This window comes from Cyprinus carpio, chromosome A17 (genome assembly GCF_018340385.1).
Source record: "Cyprinus carpio isolate SPL01 chromosome A17, ASM1834038v1, whole genome shotgun sequence".
NCBI lineage: Eukaryota > Metazoa > Chordata > Actinopteri > Cypriniformes > Cyprinidae > Cyprinus > Cyprinus carpio.
This window is the reverse complement of record NC_056588.1, coordinates 9267582-9291552: the sequence shown is the minus strand read 5'-3', so window position 1 is coordinate 9291552 and position 23971 is coordinate 9267582. Positions and strand designations below refer to the sequence as shown.

The window sequence follows — 23971 nt, the reverse complement described above, 5'->3', positions numbered from 1 at the left end:
GGCATCTCCTTGCATCAGACCTAAATGTGTGCAAAATGGACACTAAATAAAGTGATCGGGTTGATGTGCACGTTTATGTCAAAGCTTTAATACAGGATTTGATCTTTTGACATGCACATGCTGCATTTACAGAGTTTCCCTTCTCCTACTATTGTTTCTTTTCTTTGTTTTAAAGAGCAGATTTAATATATATATATATATATATATATATATATATAGTATATATATATATATATATATATATATATATTCATTATATATATATATATATATATATATATATATATTAAGGGGTCCTAATTAGGAGACGACAAGCATGACATGAAGTTATTTTTATCAAGCAGTAAAACCTCCCATTCCCGTGGCTAAAACAAGCTGTCTGTTGTTGAGAGTATAAAGTGAGGACTGATGGAGCGTTGTTCTGCTCTACTTCACAGATGATTAAAGTCATTTAAGACACTTCATTCTACAAAAACTTCATTTACAGAAACGACTTCATTCGTTTCACACAAAATACATTATGACAACATTTCTGTTCATTGCACAAGCAAGTACTTCAGTTTTCACATGTTACAAAATCGATCGGATTAGAAAAGGTCTACATCACCCCTTCAGTACGATGGTGTTTACAAGTCCAATCGATCGGATTAGAAAAGGTCTACATCACCCCTTCAGTACGATGGAGCCATCAATCCGATTACTAATGGATTATGTGGTTGCAAGTAAATGTAGCCAATGTGAATTAAGCCAATCAGGACTAAATCAATGTATCATTTACTTTTTTGGTCTGCTGGACCAAAAAAACCAAGCGTAAACACACCCTTAACAGACATTATGATTGAAAAAAAGTTCTATTTCCTAAGTGAAATGACTATGGTTCCAAAGATAGGATAGGATTCTGAGTTAGGATTAGGGCTGCACGATTAATCGCATGCATTTGTCATGCGTGTCTCATCAGTAAAGCTGGTTCCGTGATTAGCGGTAAATATCCGTCACCTGTTTTCAAATGCACCGGGAGTTAATACACAGAGCCGTAGTTCACTGACAAGCTACGCAATATCGTGTTCATAATCGAATGCGATTAATCTCAATTATGAACAGAATATTGCGTAGCTTGTCAGTGAAGTACGGCTCTGTGTATTAACTGCCGCTCCCGTTTGAAAACAGGTGACAGACATTTACCGCTAATCACGGAACCGGCTTTACTGATGAGACACGCATGACAAATGCATGCGATTAATCGTGCAGCCCTAGTTAGGATGTTTTTGTATAACCCCAGAACAACAAACTAGTCTGTTTAACTTTATTCTTTTTTCTTTTCTCCCAGTGTACTAAAGTAAACGGCAAGCCTTCAGTTATCTTTCATGTGAGCTACAAACTCACTCTCCACCCTCTTAGGCTGAACTATTGCATGAATAATGAATAAAATTCCTGTGCGATTTCTCAACAGAATTTTTCACAATTTATGCAGAGATTTCAATAACTTCTTGGAGCAGACTTTATATCAATAACAGGTCATGGCCAGTGAACGTACACAGGGAATGCACCTGCCAGAAATGCATTATAGCCAATGCTAAAGAAGCATTTCCAGCATTTTCAGCATTTTATCTATTAATTTATTTGCATGCTTGTCACATCTACATTTTCATATCTTTAATCATTATTTAACGGTAGAAAGCCTTTAAGTCAATAGCATCTTTGGGAATAGGTGTCCTTTAGTAAATTGAACAGGACTGAAAAACATCATGAAGTCAAAGAGTGACTTTGAACCAATCAAACTCATCTGCAGCTGTCTTCTCTCCCCTACAGTGGCCAAAGCAGCAAATTCATACTCATTATTGTCTGAACAGATCACACAATCATTCATCTGAGGATGCCCTGCAGCCTGAAGCTCTCTCTATCAAGACTAAATTACCACTGTGGGCAGTGTGAAAGTGGTATTTATGTACGTGTCGATGTGTGAGTGTCTGTGTGCTTTCAATGCATGCTAGCAGATGGAAATCAGGAAAGAGGTGCTGAAAACTTCATGAACCTTTTCAGTCCCATTTAACTCTGAATTTAGGAATATGTACAAGATAAAATTATATTTTTAAAAAGGAAGTTCGCTCTTAGAAAAAAAGGTACAAAGCGGTCACTGGGGCAGTACAAAAGCTAAAAGGTACATCTTCCCCCCTAATTGGTACAGATTAGTACCTTAAAGGTATATGTTAGAACTTTAAAAGCACATAATAATATAAACATGCAAACCATTTATTATTAATTAACATTCTAAAATCTGAATATATTAAAATCCTATTTTATCAAAATAAACCGAAATTTAACCATCACAACATTATAAAGAAAAAAACGGTATGAAAAAATAGATAATCATTTTGAGATTTGAAATTAAAAATTAAAAATAAAACAAATACAACTTAACTAAATAATAAGCCTTTTAAACAAAAATAAACCAAAATATAAAATAAAAAAAAGACCAATCAAAATTAAAAAAAATGAGCATGCACAATTAAAATAAATTAAATATTAAATGAACTGGCCAGTATTGTCCAATATACCAAATATCAACCAATATTGATACATTTAAATAAATAAATAAAAAACTGTGCATCCCTAACCCATGCAAATATTTAACATTTATTGAAACTGATTATGTATTACTTATTGAAACTCATACACTATTTTGTCAAAATTTTACATCTTTGTACCTTATTTACCCCTAAATGGTACATATTAGTATACAAAGAGTACATAGTAGTTTTTAAAAGTATACCACCCCAGTGACAGTTTTGTACATGTACCTTTTTTCCTAAGAGTGTATATCCACATTCGACTCCAAAGCCAAATGCTACATACAGGCACCGCAAGATGTCAAAATCCCCAAAATGTCTCATTTGAGCTTCTTTTATCACTAAAAACAGAATACAGAGAAAATATGTTCTTATCTGCAACACAATACCCCATAACAGCACCAGGCAGCCAATCAAACATCACTTTCATCTACATTCCTTTGGTTGACCAGATATAAGCCCAGACCTGAAATCCATCTCCCTGAAACAATATGTTTTCCCTCAGAGAGATTCCAGCTAAAGACAAACAACAGATGAGTCATGCACACGCTTGTCTCTCCATCCACCCACAGAAATACAGCACCCCTGTATTTCTCTGAGGATTCTACGAAGAGCAGGTGAAAAGGAAGCAGACATAGTGAGAAATGTGTTTGAGGAAATGGAGCAGAGAACCATGAATAATGTGTGTGTGTCTGCAATGTCATACTCCATCAGAGTATAGCCAGCTCATCGTGAGTCAAATCTCTGTGAGGTATACTGATGATATGTCATATAAAGAAAGGTTTATGCTTCACCAAAACACTCATGTTTTTGAAAGATTTTGCAATCTTTTAGCAACAAATTGAGAAGGTTTTGTGTTGTTTTGATTAGAAAATCTCTCCTACAATATAGCAAGAGGCTGTCAAAAACATCTTGGTGAGGTGTGAACACAGCTGATGTGTATCTTCAGGAGTCCTAATTTCCTCTGCATACAAAAACCAAAAGGAAAAAGAGCTCCATGTAAGAATTGCCTGACATTTTTAGGTCACCTGACTGAACATTAAAAGCCTCAGCATAGCAATGGTGAATTTACAAGGTGCTGGGCTGCATTATTGCAGAAGAACGTGTAAGCTTACAATGCTTTTGACCCAGTAAAGATGTTAAGATTTTATTTTATTTTGTTCTTTGTCTGTTTTACATATTCAAGCATAATGAACCACAGTATCTGTGTCAGTTTAATTTTTCAGTATCAACAATATAATTAATAAACAGCCTTATCTGAACCTCAGATATTGCTGTGATGTGTAAATGTTTGCTTTATTCTGCACATAAAATTGCTTGCACAAACACCTTACTGCCCCCAAATATTAAAATTGACATTTGTTTCTCCATCTCAGTAATTACATGTATAATGATTTGTAAAGCAGTTCCTGTCTTACACAGTGACATTTAAGAGTTCATTTTCTTAATGGGTCACAAATCTAAAGATCTGTGAAAAAGTATTTGCCCCCATGATATTCTTTATTATTGCCTCTTTCTGATATTATATATATATATATATATATATAAATATATATATACTACCTTTTTAATATTTTTGTATTCTATCTATTTCTTTTCATTTATTATACAATTATAAAAAAAGACCTCTAACACTAGCTTGCTCTATTCTTTTTCTATTCTATCTGTTTTCTTTTTATTTATTATATTATTTAAAAGCCCTTGCTACGTATACTGTGTTTAGGCTAACTGAGACTTGTTATAGCACTTATATATCATTGCTCTTTTTGTTGTTTTTGATTGCTTCCATTGTCCTCATTTGTAAGTTGCTTTGGATAAAAGCGTCTGCTAAATGACTAAATGTAAATGTAAATGTAAATATATCGCAATCTTTTACAGATATGAAAAGGACAGTGCAAAGGCTGATTAAAGCTGCTTGTCACAAAAAAATTAATTTTACATAATAGTCAATATTTTGTTTTGTCAAAAGCTTTATATGAATAAATAAAATTAAGCCAGTATATTTTATGCAAATATGTTGGTTACCAATGATCAATGTTATCAATAATGGTCAGACTGTGGGGAAAACTGCTGCTAAAAATATCATCACCAATTGGAGTGGGCAATCTGACCTGGGGCAAGGGTCATAAAAGAGCAAAAAAGGAAGGATAGACAAAAGGAGACAGATGCTTTAAAGTGTAACCCTGAGTGCCCTGACTTTCTCCATATCTCTTGTAGACACGCACAATGATACAGTGAAGGCTTATTTAAGCTTATTACAGTGATCAAAGACTTATTTGTTTTTCAGTTCTTTGGCACATACACAAACAACATACGAATAACTCAAGAAAATCTTATTTCCAAAATCAATTCAACCTTCTAAGAGCCTTCTTATAATTACTGTCATTTATATTGATTTATTAGGCTACATAAACGGTGGATTTAATACAGTTTGTCATGCTAGCTCCTTGATTAATGAACTTATGATTGTATTCTGTTATTGTCAAAAGCATTATTGTATACTGACATACATGTGTACTGTATTTCTATTATGGTGGGGACTTCCCATTGATTTTGTTTTTATAACTGAGCTAATATGATATTTTCGTCTCTTAACCCTAAAGCTAATATATCAGTCTTTCTTCATTTTTACATTTTCATTAATGTATTATTTATCATGCCGTGTTCTTCGGTGTAGCCTACAATCCACGTGATTCAGGTTTTACTCTGCTTTTACGACCCTTGTGACGACACTTGGTCCCTTCAACATAGACAAACCCTGACCCATACACATGCACACGTCTTCTGTGCGTGTTTGATTGCGAATATGATTCCTGGAAGTTCTGCTGCTGAGACTTCACAATTTTTAAATCGGCCTTTTCTGCCCTCTAGTGAGGACACTGCATAACTAAAGTTACGTTTTAAACTATGGTTTTAAACCGTAAAATCCCACCAGAAAAATCCACAAACAAGGGTCCGAATTTAACTAGGATTCTCGGCAAAAATACTTAGAAATAAAGAAACAAAAAAAGAAAATAAAACAAAAAACAGACACACTAATAAATGTACAATCTAGAATAGGCCTAACGTATTTAAAACTATAAAGTGTAAAACTTCCATAAAAGTGAAAAGGAAAAAAAAAAGCTCACCTGTCAGACAGTTTCTTCTTGGGAAGGCGTTGAAGCAGAAAGTTCACCGTCCTTAGGAGTAATCCATGTGATTTATGAACTATTCCAAAACTTCTAAAGACACGTGTGAGCAACTGACTGTATTTTAAGTTGTTAACTTAAAATCTTGAGAAATCAAATCTTACTCACGCCGCTTCCGCATATTTAAATTTGGCGCGTGAAAACGGACTTTGCATCCATATGTTTACTACTGTAAGGTATGCTAAAAGCTCAATTGGTCAAATGAGTAGCAGGTCTAGGTACTTGCGAATACAGGCATTCGGCGGCCATGATAAGTCCACGATTATGCACGAGCGCCGCCCTTGCGGCCACGACGTCACTTTTGCCATTATCGCAGTGATACTGTCAAAGCGGCATAGCGTCACAAGTGGATTTGGAGAAAGACCGCAAAATGGGATATTTGGGACAGGGCTTTAAGGGATAGTTAAACCAAAAATGAAAATTACACCATGATTTATTCACCCTCAAGCCATCATAGCTGTATATGACATTCTTCTTTTAGACTAATATAATCTGAGTTATATTAAATAATGTCCAGGCTAATTCATGCTGGGAGTGGTTGGTAGGCCAAAATTTAAAGTCCAAAAAATTGCACCCATCCATTTTAAAAGAAGTCCACACGGCTCAGGGGAGTTAAAGGCCTTCTGAAGTGACACAATGCGTTTGTGCAAGAAAAATATCCATATTTACAACTTTATAAACCTTAAAGGGTTGCTCCACCCAAAAACGAAAATTTTGTCATTAATCACTTTCCCCTATGTAGTTCCAAACCGTAAAAGCTTTGTTTGTCTTCGGAACACAATTTAAGATATTTTGGATGAAAACCATGAGGCTTGTGACTGTCCTATTGACTGCCAAGTAAATTCTACCGTCAAGGTCCAGAAAAGTATGAAAGACATCTTCAGAATAGTCCATCTGCCATCAGTGGTTCAACCGTAACGTTATGAAGCGACGAGAATACTTTTGTAAGCGAAGAAAACAAAAATATAGACTTTATTCAACAATTTGTCTCCTCTGTGTCTCTCCGCATCACCCTAAAAACAATCAGGAAAATACCCGCCATCGGGAGCACCGGGACATTCTGCCGTGACGCTACATTTTTTACGTGTATTTACCGCGTACACAAACAGCAGGGGCGGGCTGACACAGAAGCCATGCGGGTGCACAGGGATATTTCCAAAATGGTGGCAGTGATGGTGCAACTTTTGGGCTACCATCCGCTGGATAAGCCTGGACTGATTGTATTTTTGTCAGTCGAACAATGTCATATACCCCTGCAATTGAGGCATGGGGGAAATTTTCAAGCTATCTATCCCTTTAACTGATGTTAAAATGCTCATCGCTCCTCTAGCCCCACCGGATTCAACCATCCAGTAAAGACTATATAGTACTAAAAAACATAAATATATAACATATGAGTGATAAAATATCTATTGGTTGGTTGCAATTCGAAAGTAAAGACTATATAGTACTAAAAAACATAAATATATAACATATGAGTGATAAAATATTGCAATTATTGACTTGACAGCCTTTGAAAAAAAAATGCTTTATTAGGCCTAATATTATTATCCATGTATATTATCAGTGACTTATTGAGATACTTAGCTTATTCAAATATAAAAATAATATTTTAAATCTATTTATTTGTTTATTTTAACTTACCATCACCAGTTCTCCCATCAAATTATTGAGTTTAAGAGAGAGAGAAAAAATATATATAAAAAGAAATATTTATTACAATTCAGTAAGAAGATATTAAAGTTGTATTAAGTTGGAATGAATCTACTCTTGCCTGTATCTCTGTACAGTCAGAATAACATTAAGATTAAATCATTACAATTAGACTATAGTGACATCAGGATTCATTCACTCGGTTCAGTGTCCAGGATGGCTTTTGTGCTCTTTTTTCACAACCCGTTACATTGTCATTTATATTATATGTCCATGTCTGACTTGCAGGCAACACTGGGCACTCTTACATTCTTAGAGCTAAACTCCAAAACATTGACATTTTTACATTTTTTGTAGTTTTTTGAGTGTATATAATTTTTTTTACTGCCATCTTTTCTGTTTCTGTATCCTTTCATTTTGTTGAAACACCTAGGCTTCCAGGTCCTTATAACAAATACATTAAATAAAGTTGTTTATTAATTTCTCAGTGGTCATTATGACCAAATACTCTCACAGTATCAAAGTGCAATAATAAACATGTCCAGCACCAAATAACCAACGAAAAAAAAACAATAAAAATAAAGTCAGTGGTATCACTATATAATTGACTATAATTGAAAATATTTTCTTAAATTTGAATTCTGGCCAAAGGTGATACCAGCCACCCAGCATTGGCCTAACAAATCTAATTTAGATTTAAATCTGAGTTTAATTTGTGTCACTTTTATCTGTTTCAATAATACATGTCTGTTCATTCCCTCTTCCTCAGGGCTACGTCCACAAAAAGGCAGGGTCCCTTAGCACTTGGGCCAGGCGCTGGTTAAAAGGCTCATAGAAAATCTGCAGGATCTCCTTGGTTATGGGCAGCATTGGGCCAAGATTTCGATTGGCTGGTCGTCTGGTGTTGGAGGCAGGGCTCTTTGTGATGTCTGCTTCCTTCTGCAGAGTAAGAGGTCCTATAGAGTCGATGAAGCACAAACTTGATCAGAGATTTAACAGATTCTTGCACTTACAGTATTTGAACATAATAACACATTTTTCAAGAGTTAAGACACACATTATCGTAACATGTATGTGGAAGCATGAAAACTAACTTACCCAACTGCAGGAATTCAAAGACTCTTCGCATAGTGATTTTCCGGTTGGCAGCATGATCCTCGAGTCGTAGGATGAGTATCTGCTCTCTACTGAAAACACTCAGCCAGTCCAGTAGGTATATGACATATAGACCCACCTGAAGCCTCACCTACAAAAACAGAGAATCGCAGTGCCACCCTCTTCGTCATTAATGACAGACATTATTAAACAGCACAAGCTGGTCATTGACAAGCAACCTCATTCTAAAGAATCAGTATTGGCTAAGCTTTTTCTGGTATTTCTGATGAAATTGTGGCAATATTATTCTATATCTACGGGCTAAGCTTTTTCAGATAAATGTGGCAATAAGCTTTTGAGTTTTTGTGATGTATTTCTCCATGATCACGGGAAATTGTGGCAATATTTTATTCTATATACTACGGCGGCAGCCCCTCACGGTGAGTTTTTGTGATTTGGTCCTCATTTCCTTCACTGTCGTTGTATTTTATATACCTCCCGATTTTCCGTTTCGAAAAAAAAATCGCTCTTTTGGCCCCCTGGAAGCTCCGTTCCCGGCTCTCGGCCCCGCCCCACTCGTTGAGAGTGATTTTACAGAATTAAGTTGATTCACCATTTTTTTAAAAAAAAATCATCTTTTGGCCCCCTGGAAGTGGCTCCCGATTCCCAGGCACAAAATTAACAAAATCTAAAATTAAATAATTACAATGTATCAACCAATCAATCACAGAGGGACCCAAAGGTTCATTTAGCAGTGTATCAATCCCTGATTTTTATTTTTTTTTTCATAGCAGGATTTTATGCACTGCTATATCATATGATGATTATATCATATTTAAAAATAGCTTCTGATGTAAACACCTGGTATAATATTTAAAGTACTGTACTATAATACCAAGAAAGCAGTTCCATCTATATGTAGATAACATTTTTACAACCATCAAAAAAATGTTAAAGTGTCCACTGCATTGTTCTCAGATAACTTTATACCAATAAATATTTACATTTATTGATTATATATTGATGTTTGGCTCCATTTTGAAGAGTATAAATAAAATCAGAGAATTATGGAATGCTAAATGGCATACTATGGTTCACAAAATGACATTTGAATTAATTATATTAAAATAAGAATTCTGCATTCTGTTACCTCAGTTCAAATTCAGTTCATTAAATCAAAATATCATAGACACCCTCAGTTCATTTCTGGACGGTCCAAAAGCCTCTATTTGTATTATATTACATCCAGTTTACCAGATTAAGCAGCAATGATTCAGCAATCCAGACTTTTGCTGGTTCATCAACCATCTTAATCAGCTTCAGTGCCATAAATCAAACATTCATGACTTTAATCTCCAGATCAGTGCAGCAAAACAATGTATACTTTACAACACATTTAGATTTCTCTAAAACTGCCTTCATTCTTGCTTCCAACAGCTTTCTCCAGAGGTGGAGATCATCTACTGGCTGCACTGCTTTGGGGAACAGCCAGAACAGTTCATACTCTGGTGGGTATATCTTATCTACGCAGCTGCACCTGGTGGCTGAACCAATTACATCATATTAGACTGAACAAAATCTGACTCTGACTCATACCAGCCGCCTTTGGTGCCCGTCCCTAATCAGAATTACCAACTGAGATGCTTTGGTGAGACATATCCATCTATCTTTCAGAAGATCTGATAACATTTTAATGAATTGAAAGAATCATTTTTGCAACTTGACAGCACTTGGTCCGCATTCACTTTCAACGCATCATTACTAGATCACCTAACATCTGTTTTTAAATCATAAGGGTTCGGAATGACGTAAGTTTTGAATAAATTATAATGGAGTTTTCTTTTTTGGGTGTACTTTTCCTTTAAGATAGCAACAGCAAATTAAATATTCACATTTTATATAATCATGATTCATACTGCACTCACAGGCATCAGGTTGTTGAGGGTGGTATTGTAAATGCAGGAACGGATGGACCTCTCAGCTAAGCAGCCCTCAAACAGGTGCAATGACTCTGATACTCGCTCATGAAAATCCTCCACAGATTTATTAGCCATGCCAAAGTACAGATAGTCTGAGTAAAGCCTGCTCTCTCACACGCAAATACACACACACACACACACACACACACACACACACACACACACACACACACACACACACACACACACACACACACATACACAGTACAAGAGGTAAGAGGACAATCTAAAAAGCAACTCTCACATGATATCCGAACCATAATAATAAATCATTATTATATATTATTTAAAAAAGTGGAGTAGTACCTCTCTACTGGGTCTCTGAGCATCACAATGAATCTGGCATCTGGTTGGACAGCATGAATGAAGTCTTGGATCAGAAAAGGAGGTTCCACGTCCATTCCGTTGTCATAGAAATGGACCCAAGCATTATTGTCCCACATTGTGGATGCACTCGCCTCACCTGTCAATCATAAAATGTGTATTAGATTATTAAGTAAAAGTTTACAATCCTGCTTGATCCTAACCAATTTAATATTTTATTTGAAGATAGGCTTAATCTGATGAATGATATTAGTAATTACTTATGGCTGGGTTGTTTTGTTTTTGATTTAGTTGATTTAATTTCTTAGGCCTCAGTAGACAAAGACTGAAATTTCTAATATAATTTATTGTTATGAGTCATAGCAAGAGGACAGACCTTGACCATAGCATCTGGCACATCTAATTAGAAAGGCAAGATGATGTGTATTTAATTTGAGCTCTCTCATCATCATAATCATCATAAAAAATAAAACAATTCCTTCACAAAGGGTTTTTCAAACTGGGTTTTGAGAGGGAACTGCAGGGGCAATTGACTTTATGAAAAGCTTATAATTAATAATATCATTAAATAGTATAATTACAATAAATGTAAAATAATTTAAAAATAAAAACAAATCAAAATCAAACACCTACTTAAATGTTTAAAAAAAAAACAATGATTTTTTTAGTTTGTTCCTTACCTATTAACTGATGTCAGAGAACCGTGAAAATGTGAATGTGTTAAATTATTATATAAGTATTAGATATAAGTATTAACTTAACTTGAATTTATCAAATCTCAGGGGGTATTTCAAATAAATATTTTAGGTCAAAGAGGTTTGGCTAACAAAACCAACACTTGAGAAACCACACCTAAAATACAATTGAAACTCATAAAATGAAAAAAAACAAAAAAAAAAACATTACCGATTATGATGTTGACATTTTTGTGGCTTTTGGAGGAGTTGCTTGTCAAATGATCTTGAATCTGATTGGCTGCTTGGTCAAAAAGGTCCAGGTAGTCATTCAGTGGATAGGGGTTATGAAAACCATTACTCAGCTTGATAATACCTAAACCAGTGGAAAACAAGGTACATTTATTTCAGTTGTAAAATAGCTTGCAACCAGAATTGCATGGCAGCTGTTCTGTAGCTGTAAAATTTGTGTAATAAACTGAGTGTGATAAAACTCTGTGATCTGTCTAACATTAAGCAGATGCTTTGCATTACAAGAAAATGGGAGTGATGAACATTTTGCCGACTTTCAAAAGAAGATCATTGAGCATCATGAATTCACATTTTAAACCCTGTGATTCATCTCTTGCGCAAAACTCACCAAATCTCTTTCGTGTCCACCAGTGTGGTTCCTTCATAGTGGCGAAATGGACCTCCGGATGCTGCCGTAACCGGTCGTAGAGATCTGTGGTGCCACACTTGGGCTGGCCAATGATGTAAAAGAAGGGCAGACAGCGCAGGCGATACAGTCTACTTGCATGCTGATGAAGGTGAGCCGGAAACGCTCTGCGCAGGTAGTCGTATATTGCTTGGAAGCGCTTTGAATAAAGAACATACATGTTTTTCCCATATGGATCAGCTGTGATATTCCCAGAGAATTCTTCATACCAACAGGGGTTCTTGAGATGGGGAAGATATTTGCGAGGAATTGCAGAGAATATCTGTGGACGAGAAAGACCAGAAGGCTTATAAGCCAACATGACTTGACAGAGCATAGTTTGTACAAAATGTATGTACAAGGTTTGAGGTCAGTAAGATTTATTATTTATTTTAGAAATTAATAATTTTATTTAACAAGGATGCATAAAATTGATGAAAAGTGACAAAGATTTATAATATTACAAAATATGTATATTTTAAATAAATGCTGAACTTAAAGAACAAAAATATTAAGCAGCACAACTGGTTTTAACATTGATAATAATAAATACCATAATAGAATGATTTCTGAAGGATCATGTGACACTAAAGACTGAAATAATGCCATTACAGGAATAAAATATATTTTAAAATATATTAAAATAGAAAATAGAAATTGTTTCACAAGATTTCACAATATTACAGTTTTAATTTTGATCAAATAAATGCAGGTGTGGTGAGCATACTGCAAAATTTCTTTAATTTAAAATTCTTGCCCACCCAAACGTTTGAAGGAAGAGTATGTGCTTCTTCGAATTTATTTTGTATTAACGTTTTGGACCAAGGTGAAGAAACACTTCATTTTTGACAGTGCCTTTATAGTTATTTTAATTGTTGAATTGTAAAATCCATTATAATTTCCTGTTATTTCAGTTCAACTCATTAATTAAAAGGGAGCAAATTCTTCAATTATGAATTTTGCAAAATTCTGGTGAGTAGAATTACTGACATATTCTTTATGTAAATTATTTTAGCCATCTATTTTTATAAAAAAATAAAAAAAAAAATTATATGGCACTATCACCAATATTCAAGTTCTGATCAATCTACTCTGTAAAACACAGTGATTAATGTAATGACTAATCAAATGTAATTCTAGGTAATGATCTTGATATTAAAAATCACGGAAACAATCAAATATGCCTTTTTTTATTTATATAATGTTTTTAATTGTAAAAAATTTCAATATATTTTGCATCTTTAGCAATATAATTCAAATCCACATACGTCTGGCTCTTTCTCTCTCACTTCTCTCAGGTCAGGCACTTTTCTATGACTGAAATCCACTTTGGCCACAATACTCCTCACCACCTCTCTTACAACTGTGTAGTCTGTAGTGAAGGACAGATTAAGGGGCAGCTGTGCCGGATGAGACTCTACAGTAAGGTGATACGGTGATGCTGTTAAATAGAGCCCTTTCTGGTCCCTCGTCAAGATGTAGGACGCCATGATGAGAACGGTGACCGTAAGTCCGAAGAGGAAGCTTAAGATTTTGATTTTCCGTACAGACCCCAGTGTCCACAGGCTCCATGTTTGATGTTGTGCTCTGTTGTTCTCTTTCACAGTCAGTACACTCGTCCACCTGTTGCTAGGGTGTAAAAACTCCAGCTTGTTTTTGGAGTACTCCAGTTTTTCATCCAGGCCATTGAGAAACCCATGCCTGTGGTCCATTTTTGTGTGTTACGTTAGTTGTGTTTTCTTCACATATGAAGTGAATCCCATCGATGTGAGTTAGAGTACGTGGTCTTCATCATACTGCTCACATGAAATGGACCATAATGCAAAAGAGCTGTGTTTTGCCAATAAAATCAACATCTTTCATGCAGCAGATGCCGTGTGGATTCAGGTCATTGTTTATGATGGGATGTTTGTGGGCAGGAAGGCAGACAGGGGAATGAGTGGGCTGGGCGCCCAGGGCTTCCCGCACGTGTGGTGAGGGGCAAGATGTGTGGGAGACGATTAGAGCACTCCTTCAATTTAGCTGCCACAAATGACACAGCGGCAGCGGGGTTGACAGCGCACCGGCACAAACAGTGCAGATTTGGTTGTCAAGGTCACAAACGCCCCAACAGCAGCTTAGATAACAGAAAGGTCTATTCCTGCAAGACAAAAAAATAGCAATAAACTGTAAATACTCAAAGACAGTTCATTGATTTGAGTCTAGGAGGCAGTGGATGGTGGTAGTACTCTGTTTCTGTCTCTCACACATGCCAATAACTTTGGGTTTGGATAAGCATCAGAGAAAGGATGGCAGGAAGATCACACAGGCCACAGACTGTGAGGCATATGGTGTGTGGGGGTATGTATGTGTTGTGTGTGTTTTGGAGAATTTAGAGCGTAATCCATTCAGACATGATAGCCTCAGGACATGCCTAATTAAGAACACAGTAGACCAGCTGCAAGCTAATAGATACATTTTTTATTTGACAACCTCCACTCCTTCTTTCTCCCTCTCTGTCCTAATATCTCTTTGTCTTTCTTATTTACTTTCTGTTTTTTGTTGTTCTTGGAAATTATACATATGTAAATGGAAATCTGTCTAGTGGAACTATGTGCAAATTTTACAGGGCTATGATTGAATCTGTCCTGTGTTCTTTATTTACTGTTTGGTACAGCTCTGCTACTCAGAGGCATAAGTTTAGGCTTTAGAGAGTAGTGAGAATTGCTGAACGCATTATTGGGACTGATCTACCTTCCCTTCAAGATCTGCATTTGTCACGGGTTAAGAAACAAGCTCTGAGGATTGTCCGTGATCCTTTACATCCTGCATTCAATCTTTTCAGACTTTTATCTTCTGGAAGGCGTTATAGTCTGGTTAAAACTAGAACTACCAGATTTCAGAATAGCTTTTTTTAAAAAACTCTCAATTCTATCATGTCATTTTGTAATATTGTAATTTTGCAATGTTGTAAGTTTGTGTTTGTGTACACTTTTGATTGTTCACCATACTTTGCTTTATTTCACGTCACTTTCAAAGTAGATATCATTTGATTCCATCGAGCATGCTTGCGTGTGTGTGTGGAAGACACCTCATACCGGCAGAAAATTCCTTGTATGTAATGTATACCTGGCCAATAAATGTTGATGATGATGTTGCAAGATTAAAACTTTAATATTATAGCAGAAATCAGAGCAAAGATCAATGATCAAAATAGCTGATATGGAAATGGAAATGTAGGGAGGTTTTATGGAGACTAATTAGGGGCCTAAATACATAAGTAGTTACTAAATAAGTCTCTTATGCTGCTAGAGCTGCATTTATTGGATCAAAAAATATATATATAAAATATTATTTTAGTACATATTTTAAAACTTAATTTATTCCTGTGACCGCAAAGCTGGATTTTTAGAAGTCGTTATTCCAGTCTTAAGTGTCACATGATTTGGTGCTCAAGAAACATTATATTGAAAAAAATAAGTTTAGTTTTTGTTAAAAACATAATTTTGTGGAAACTGATTAAACTATATTTTTTTTCCAAATTATTATTTAATGAATAAAAATTCAAAAGAACAGGATTTATCTGAAAATGACTTTTTCTTTATTGTGACTTTTGGTCAATTGAATGCATCCTTTTATTAGTATTAGTATTATTAAAAAAAAAAAAAAAATATATATGTATATATATATATATATATATATGTATATATAATGTATATATATAAATATATATATATATATATATATATATAATTCTTAAAAAAAAACAGTAGCCACAAACGTGTTTTAAAAGTTATGGTAAATAGAAATTGCATTCACCTGAGGAAGTAAATGTAGCAATAGCAAGCCACTTAATTATTGGATGAAACATTGATAAAATATAAAAATATTTTAGTGGATAATCAGAATAATGAAAATTGCATGTCAATTGGAGTAAAGAGGTTTGCTTGTGTCATGTAAACATCTTACTGCGATTAAGTCTCTGAAAGTCTCTTATTGAAAATAATTGCATTATATAAATTGTATTTATACATTTTTTATTGGTTTACATATCACAAATATATCAAATTGATTGGACAGAAAATAATAATAATAAAAATAAAAAATCTATATCATTCTATATTCTTGTTAATTTATCTTATAATAATAATAATAATAATAATAATAATAATAATAATAATAATAATAATAATAATTTTCTGTATTCAGTGGACATTCTAGTTTGTTCATGTTTGGTAAAACTAGTAGCTTCTTTTTTGATAAATATAGGACCAGTATGTTCTAATTACTTATTTTCCTTTTAATTGTGTGTTTATATTAAACTCAAGGATGCTTTCTACCTATCTCTTCCTACAAATGTCAGGTTGGGAAACAAAACAAACAAAAAAATTAACAACAAAGCATTTCTCCTCAGTGTAAACCTAACAACTTGTTATTGCTGAATGTGCAGGGTTGGAAATTGTAGAGTAGGGCTTCTGAAAACCTAAAAAATCAATTAGTTTTGTCTTGTTTTGCTTTCTTCCTTTTATTTGGGCAAATTAAAGGGCCTGTAGGATCCTCTGGTGGATGGCTTGCCTTCGTCATTTCGTCAAACCGTTCAGGGCTGTTATTTACCGCCTAATTTTGGTTAAATTTACCTCGGGGAGATCATTAACAGAAATGTGACTCTGCCGAAGCACACACAGACCACAGTAATCCATGCTGAACTAATAAATAGATATGGGGCTCATAAATTATTGATAATTTCCTATTTTTGCAGGGAAATAAATGGTTTGTATAACACTCAGATAGAGAGAGTGAGAGACAGAGAAATAGGGAGAGATTGATGAAAGAAAAAGAGAGGTAGTCAAAGGAGGACATGTGTGTTCCCATGGAGATGAAGGCAGGTGTCATTGATCTGTGTTGCTATGGAAAATAGACTCTGGGAGTGTTTGAATTTGTAAGCTGACCTTAAATGACATTCCAGTGACACATTGTGCATCTAAGTCACTTTGATTGGCAATAAGTGAGGTTTCACTATTTGTATCGAAAATAAGAGTTTGAGGTAAACCATAGCAATGAGGACCTCCATCGCTGTCAGCGTGGGTGTCTATTTTAAGCATGAGTGTTAAATTTCTAAAGACTTTAGCACAGAGTTGGGCTGACGTGTGCTGTCACTTTAAATATATTTCAGAATAACAAAACCCAGCTCTAAGTGTGGGGAGGTGAGGCATCTGTGAGCGTGTTTTCATTACAGATCTGACTGAAGTAGAGGAGGAGTCTGGGACAGCGAGAGGATGTGCTAGTTGTTGAAATGAGCACTCACTGCGGGAATGCCACAGCAGTCCACAGCTCAATGATATTTTACTAAGAGGCTTCATCATTATACCTGTCAATCAAAATGACACGTGAGGAGCTCTACAAATATGTGCCTACTGATGCTTCTGATGTTGTTAATTCAAAGCTGACACAAACTCCTCACATGTTAAAGGGATGAAATTTTTTTGTCAGAATTTACACACTAATCAGTTTATGTTTTGTAATTTCTGTGCAACCAGTGTCACCAAACATGATTTTAAAAATAATTACTTAAGTTTAGACTTTTTAAAGGCATAGTTCAATCAAAAATGGAAATCATGTCATCATTTACTCAACCCCATGACATTCCAAACCTGTATCCAAATCTGTAACCTGTATTGCATTATTGGATGGACACTGATCACTTAAAAAAAAAAAATCAATTTGTTTTCACTATATCATTGTTATTTTTAGTTTAGTTTAGTTTAGTTCAGTTTATTTAATTATTTTATTTGTTTTTTATATTTTACTTAATTTTAAAGCCATAAGTATGTACTTTTGTTTTACTGGTTGTACTGTTCTGTTTTTATTTTTATTTCACTTACAAAAAATGTTTTTCTTTAGTTTTCAATTTGAGTTTTCAATAACAAAATTAACAGTTTCAAACGGGTTTCCAGAACACAACCCCCCCCCCTCCCACCACCATCTTTCAATGGTCAATGAATACTCCCGCCCCAAACTTAAACTACTGACTGAGATACTAATATCACTTAAAGGACTGTTTGATGTCAGGATGCTATGATGTTCCTTTATGAGAGTGCTGCAGAACATCTTTCCCATACATCTCTCTATACCACCTCCCTCATCCATTTCCAGAGTCATATAAAGAGGGTGGCAGGGCTGTCAGGACCACTGCCTCCGAGCACAGTGGCTGCTCCGTCTGTGCCAGCCAGTGCCATGACTAACGGATCAGAGTATGCAGTAATAGATCTGGGTGGATGGAAGGGAATGCCAAGGATTTGGGGGGTAAAGTAGTAGCTCAAGTTAGAGCCCACAATATACCACAGAGAGAAAGACTGATACTCACGGGAATATCATGAGGAACAGCAAAGCAGTAGGAGGGGCAGAAGATATGATACACATTACAATATTATTGTGAATGCCTTTGCATATACAGTGGATGAAAAAGTATATGGACAATTAAGCAACACTTAAAAAAATATGGATGTCACTGCAGTATATATTAAATATCCAAAAAAAGACATTTTCATAGCACAATTTTTAATAAAATTATAATAAATATGAGTCTCTATATCCATCCATCCAGATGCCAAATGGTTTAATAACTGTATACAAGGCAATGGCATTTAACATTTTGAAGTTTGATTTAAGTATTTATCCATCCATCCATCCATTCATCCATCTACCCAGATGCCATATAATTTGATAATTGATAATTGCAATTTCATTCAACATTTTAAAGTGTGCTATCTATCTATCTATCTATCTATCTATCTATCTATCTATCTATCTATCTATCTATCTATCTATCTTTTTTTAATTTTATATTATTTATATGGGTGAATCTGCTTGTGAAATTACAATCCAGCTCTCCAGCTCAAAGAAGGCACAGAAAGCAAAACACTCGCTATCATCTCTTTCCGAGTTAATCTAAATTCTCCTCTAATACAAACAAGCTCAAACAAACACACATATAAACTAACAAGTACACATTCCATTTGTGCAGTGTCAATAGATGGAAAACACACAGGGATAACATCTATTCCATAGTCAGTACAAGTGAGAGGAAATGAATGAATGCAGCAGCCAGTAGAGATGGATAATAAAGCTCAATACAAATCGACATCTGAAATGTCATCAGTCAGTTATATTAGTATATACTTATTACATCAAACTGAATAATCTGTGCTAAATGACCTTGGTTATATATTCATTGAAGTCACCTATTCAAAGTGTTGTATCACATCTCTGTTTTACTCTCACTCATTTTCATTTAATCTTTTCCCTAATCTGCCCCCCCCCCCCCCCCCCCCCCCCCCAAAATTCTGATTAGGAAAGGAGAAACAGGCTTAGTTAGCTGTTTGGTTAGCTGTATGTGTTTACACACGGTGATTGTTAATGCTTTAAAGCTGTGCTGAAATACCAACATAGATCCAAAAACTGTTCAACAAAACATTTTGACAACTACGTACATAGCAACATTCAGAGGTCAAAATGCTTTTATTTTTATTTTTTTATTTAATAAATTGAATTAGCATAACAATCTGAGCAAAAAGTTGATATGAAAACTTAACATGATTGTCTTAGTATTTGGTTTGCCTGTTTTTAATTTATTTATTTATTTATTTATTTATTTATTTATTTTGCTTATAGAAATACTTTGGCAGAACAGATGCAAAAAAAAAAAAAAAATCATTTTGGGGTGAACTATCCCTTTAACCCCTTTTAAGAATAGCAAAAACGTCTTAATAATCATTTCAAGTCTGTGACATGTATCATATGTTGCATGTCTTCAATGTTGATGCTTTTTTTTCTGTTTTCCTGTTTCCTGACTGTGCTGATTAAATGTCCTGCAAATTGAAAATAAAACTAATGACATTGTGATTGAAGGCTCTGAGTACAAGGATGTGATGTGACGTCTGACAAACACAACCCAGAAAAAGCCTCGAGAATGACAGTTCAATTAATCTCTATGAAAAACCTCAGATGCTCTAGTTCCCTCCCCAACACTAGACAGCATATGAAAATGTCTTTCCCTGAAGAGAATGGTAAAATAGACAAAGATATCTAAATTAAGTTCACCCTTAATGACAAAGACAATGTACCCTAAAGTGATCTTGTTCCAAATCTAGCACAAAAGAAGATACTGTGAAATTTTTTTTTGTTTGCCCATATAGTGAAGCCACTGTATGGTTAAAAACAGCTGAAACAATAGTGTTCAAAATATCCTCATATGTATTTTGTTTTAGGGTGAATTATCCCTTTAATATCAATGCACTGGAAGGTTTGCAAAAACTGGTTCTGTGCGCACCACACCATCTATCACTGTAGTGCTAGAAAACATTTGACAAGTTTGATTAAACAAGGCTGATTGGTCAGTAGGAAGTACTGTATGGAATCTGGAAAGACAAATCAGGACATACATTGAGTTATAGGGTGCTAAATATAATGCATTCCATTCAGCAATTATTTTTTTATTATTATTTTCCTGCTGAATGTAATTATTAATAAAACAATTGCACACCAGAATCTCAAAAGAAATTAATTTGCAATCAAGCAGTATACATCTATGTGCTCTCTGTGACAGCAGTCAGTTCATAACCCTAATCAGATTAACCCCTTAGCATTCCTGTAAAATTTGCCTAAAATGCCTAAAACAGGCAAACCCAGAGTAAACTGCATGCTGTTCTTGAACCATTTGGAGTATGCATGCTTTTGCTCTCTTTTGAAAGGTGATACTCTGAGGTTTGTTCCTAAACAGAACAAACCTCAGAATCACTCTATTACTGGTATTGAGTAATAGAACTTTGAACACACTGAAAAAATTAAAAAAAACTTTCAGCCTACTTTTTTTGTAAACAGAGCTATTAGTTGGAAAGCACAATGGCGGTCTGACAAAGACACTGATTGTACCTGCTGTGTTGATTGTGCCTTAAAAGGGTTTGCAACATTTGAATCACAAAAATCTGTGTTGTCCAAAGACAGGACATGTTTAGCCTTTTTTTTTTTTGAGTTGTATGTCACAAGGTTAACACGGGGTTAAAACATGCAGTGTACTGTGGGCGGTACAGTGGAACACTAACAGGTTCATTCCTGCCATTCAGTCGTATTCATTTTCAGTTTCCAAAATTACTTTCAGGCTTGACAGATCACTTTGTGGGTGCAATGTAATCTATTTGCACTGACACTCCCCTTTATGGTGCACTTTTATGGAGACACGCCAAATTACATCTACAATCAAAGTCCACAATAACTGACAAGATATGCTATTTTGTATTGACAATTTTAAGTTTGCATACAAAACTTTACTAAATCAATGTCTAAGTTATTATTTTTGCCACTACAAAGCCACGTGACACTAAATTATAACACTGTGCACCTGATATTTATTATTGCAGCAGGTCAGTAAAGCCTGAACTTTTCTCATTAAAATGCTACTTGCGCTTTCCTAAGCAGATAAAAACAAGGACATAAATATTACTGCAGTTATTATTAGCGACATCTTGTGTAATTTGGAACCCATCTGGCAGACAGATGTGCTTATGACCAATGTTATGTGAACTCTTGCTGAAGTAGGCCTTTCTCAATGCCCCTTTATTCCCCCCTTGATACTCCAGCATGCATATATATGATGACAGGCTTATGTTCTGTTTGGCAGATTTGTTTTGCAGCCTGAAGAAGATGTTTGTGTCTTAGCATTTGAAACATGAGGCATGCGGTTTGCTGTTGATTTCAGACTGTCAGTGTGTTGATGGAAGGCTTTATTGTGTTATGCTGTGCAGTGTGTGTAGCACCAAAGCAAGGAAGCTGGGGAGAGCTGTTTATGTAATCCGGGCTGAAAAGATCAGTAGCGCAGAAGAAAAGAAGTGTAATTAAACAACAGAGATGAGAGAAGAGAAGTTCCCTCAGGTGCTTCATTCGGCAGCCTATATGTGAATACACACTTCTCTGTTATGAAGGAAAGAAAGAGACTGAACCATCTTTATTAAGAAGATTGCAACCTAATACAATGGTATATTTTTACATTCTCATGCAAATGTAATTAAATACATTTTTAAAAAATAATAAAATAAAACATTTTAAAATAATCTTTAAAATAACTATTAGCCTATAATTTATTGTTTTATTTTGTTTTATTTTAATTTAAAATAATTTTTGCTTTTTTATTTGTTTATTTATTTATTTTTACAATTTTTAAAGTTTGTAACTTCACTATAATTAACAGCTCTGTCGTCATGTGTTCAACCGTTGTGTTTCCTGACAATGCAATGTTGAAACACTATTGTGTGCTTGATGGGAAACTCAGGACACCTCTTCCCAGACCTTTTATGTCACACAGTACAACAATAGATCCAAATTCCTCTTGCCAGTTAATCAATAGCCTGTTCTTTGTTACCATCCCAATGCAAAATTCACAAGGATAATATGTAGCAAATGTCAGCAGTGCAGTTGTGCATAAAAATGTGAAGTCATACAGATTCTATACCGTCAGATAACTGCCACTTGAATTTATCTCATAAATAAACAATGTCTTGGACCGGATTGTTAATTAAATCTGCTACCTGGGACTTAAGAAATGAAGAGTTGAGATACAAATTGAAAACAGAGGGATGGGAGATTCATTATAGAGCATCCGTTGTGTGAATGAACAGACGTAAGCTGCAAATAACTAAGAATCTTTTCTCATTTGCTTTATTTTTTCTCTCTCTCTCATCCTATTCTTTTATGTTTCTCCACCCCGAATGCAGGTTATGGAAGGCAGCTTTAATTTTCTTTAAAAACAAGTTTTTACCTATCACAAAATATTTCACAATATATATTGACTTGTTTTTTTGTTTTTTTTCTTCTCTTTGTTATGTTTTTATTGATCTCTTTGTATTTTTATAGTTTAGTCAGAACTTCAAAATTCTTTAAACCAGGGTTTTTTAAACCTTTTGTTTGTCAAAGAACATCTTGTTTGCCTATAGTACCCCTCGTTCCCTGATTTAGGGAACGGAGACGTTGTGTGTGAAGTTCTGATACTAGGGGTTGCACTTGAGAGCCCAGGCACCTCTGGCATTATTGAGAAAAGGCCAATGAAATTGCAGAGCAAAATTGTCATGGTTGGCCACACCTCAGACATCCGGGTATAAAGTAAATTTGCTCAATTGTTTTGTTCTGAGGATTCAAGAAGCATCTCAACCCTCAGAAGCAGTTCAGAGTTGTGTCATAAGGGACACAATGTCTCCATTCCCACCATCAGGGAACGAAGGTTACCATATGCAACAGAGATGTTTCCTTTCAGTTCCAACACTAGGGATATACTAAACGTCACAGCTGCTGAACTGCGTTACGAGTCCATGAGGGCACAGATGTTGCAAGTGCAGTGTGCCATAATGACCAAATGCACTTCACCTCCTCCTAACCTTCCAATGTCCATGACTTATGATCTCACTCTCCTTCTTCTCATTCTGATTAAAACAAGAATAAATACCGGTTGACAAGTCCTGTAATGTTGGGGAAGCGTTCATTTTCCCAAGTGGGAAAAAACACTACAGAGACCACATTCTAACTAAAGGGGAGGTAACATGTTGAGATACATCCTATGGACTCATTAAAAGTGAGTACTACATATTGAAGGTTTCTGTGGTGGGCTCCACATAAGGGGAGAACTACCAAACACAGAAACAAGATTGACTGTCTATCTAGGGGAAACACTGAATCCTGAATCCGGAACAGAGCAGTGGGTTAATACAAATATGGGGCTGCTAAAGGAACCACAACATATGGAGCACTAATCCATTATAAGAGTTCACTT

At 35.1% G+C, this 23971-nt stretch overlaps 1 protein-coding gene and 1 long non-coding RNA gene across 2 annotated transcripts in view; both read right to left on the bottom strand.

Moving 5' to 3' along the window:
• Positions 1–6427, bottom strand: part of LOC122148147 — a 112189-nt gene extending 105762 nt beyond the window's left edge. The window contains exon 1 of the long non-coding RNA XR_006162126.1: positions 5696–6427. This is a non-coding gene — a long non-coding RNA (uncharacterized LOC122148147). The remainder of the gene's footprint in view (positions 1–5695) is intronic.
• A 1184-nt stretch (positions 6428–7611) lies between these two features.
• LOC109108050 (carbohydrate sulfotransferase 15-like) overlaps positions 7612–23971 on the bottom strand; it is a 29301-nt gene continuing 12941 nt past the window's right edge. Inside the window, exons 2-8 of the mRNA XM_042773928.1 lie at positions 13446–14317; positions 12121–12460; positions 11713–11856; positions 10789–10945; positions 10429–10585; positions 8507–8654; positions 7612–8364 (exon numbers count right to left, since the gene is read on the bottom strand). Of these exons, the coding sequence (XP_042629862.1) occupies positions 8180–8364; positions 8507–8654; positions 10429–10585; positions 10789–10945; positions 11713–11856; positions 12121–12460; positions 13446–13889 (1575 nt within the window). The 5' untranslated portion in view covers positions 13890–14317 and the 3' untranslated portion in view covers positions 7612–8179. The remainder of the gene's footprint in view (positions 8365–8506; positions 8655–10428; positions 10586–10788; positions 10946–11712; positions 11857–12120; positions 12461–13445; positions 14318–23971) is intronic.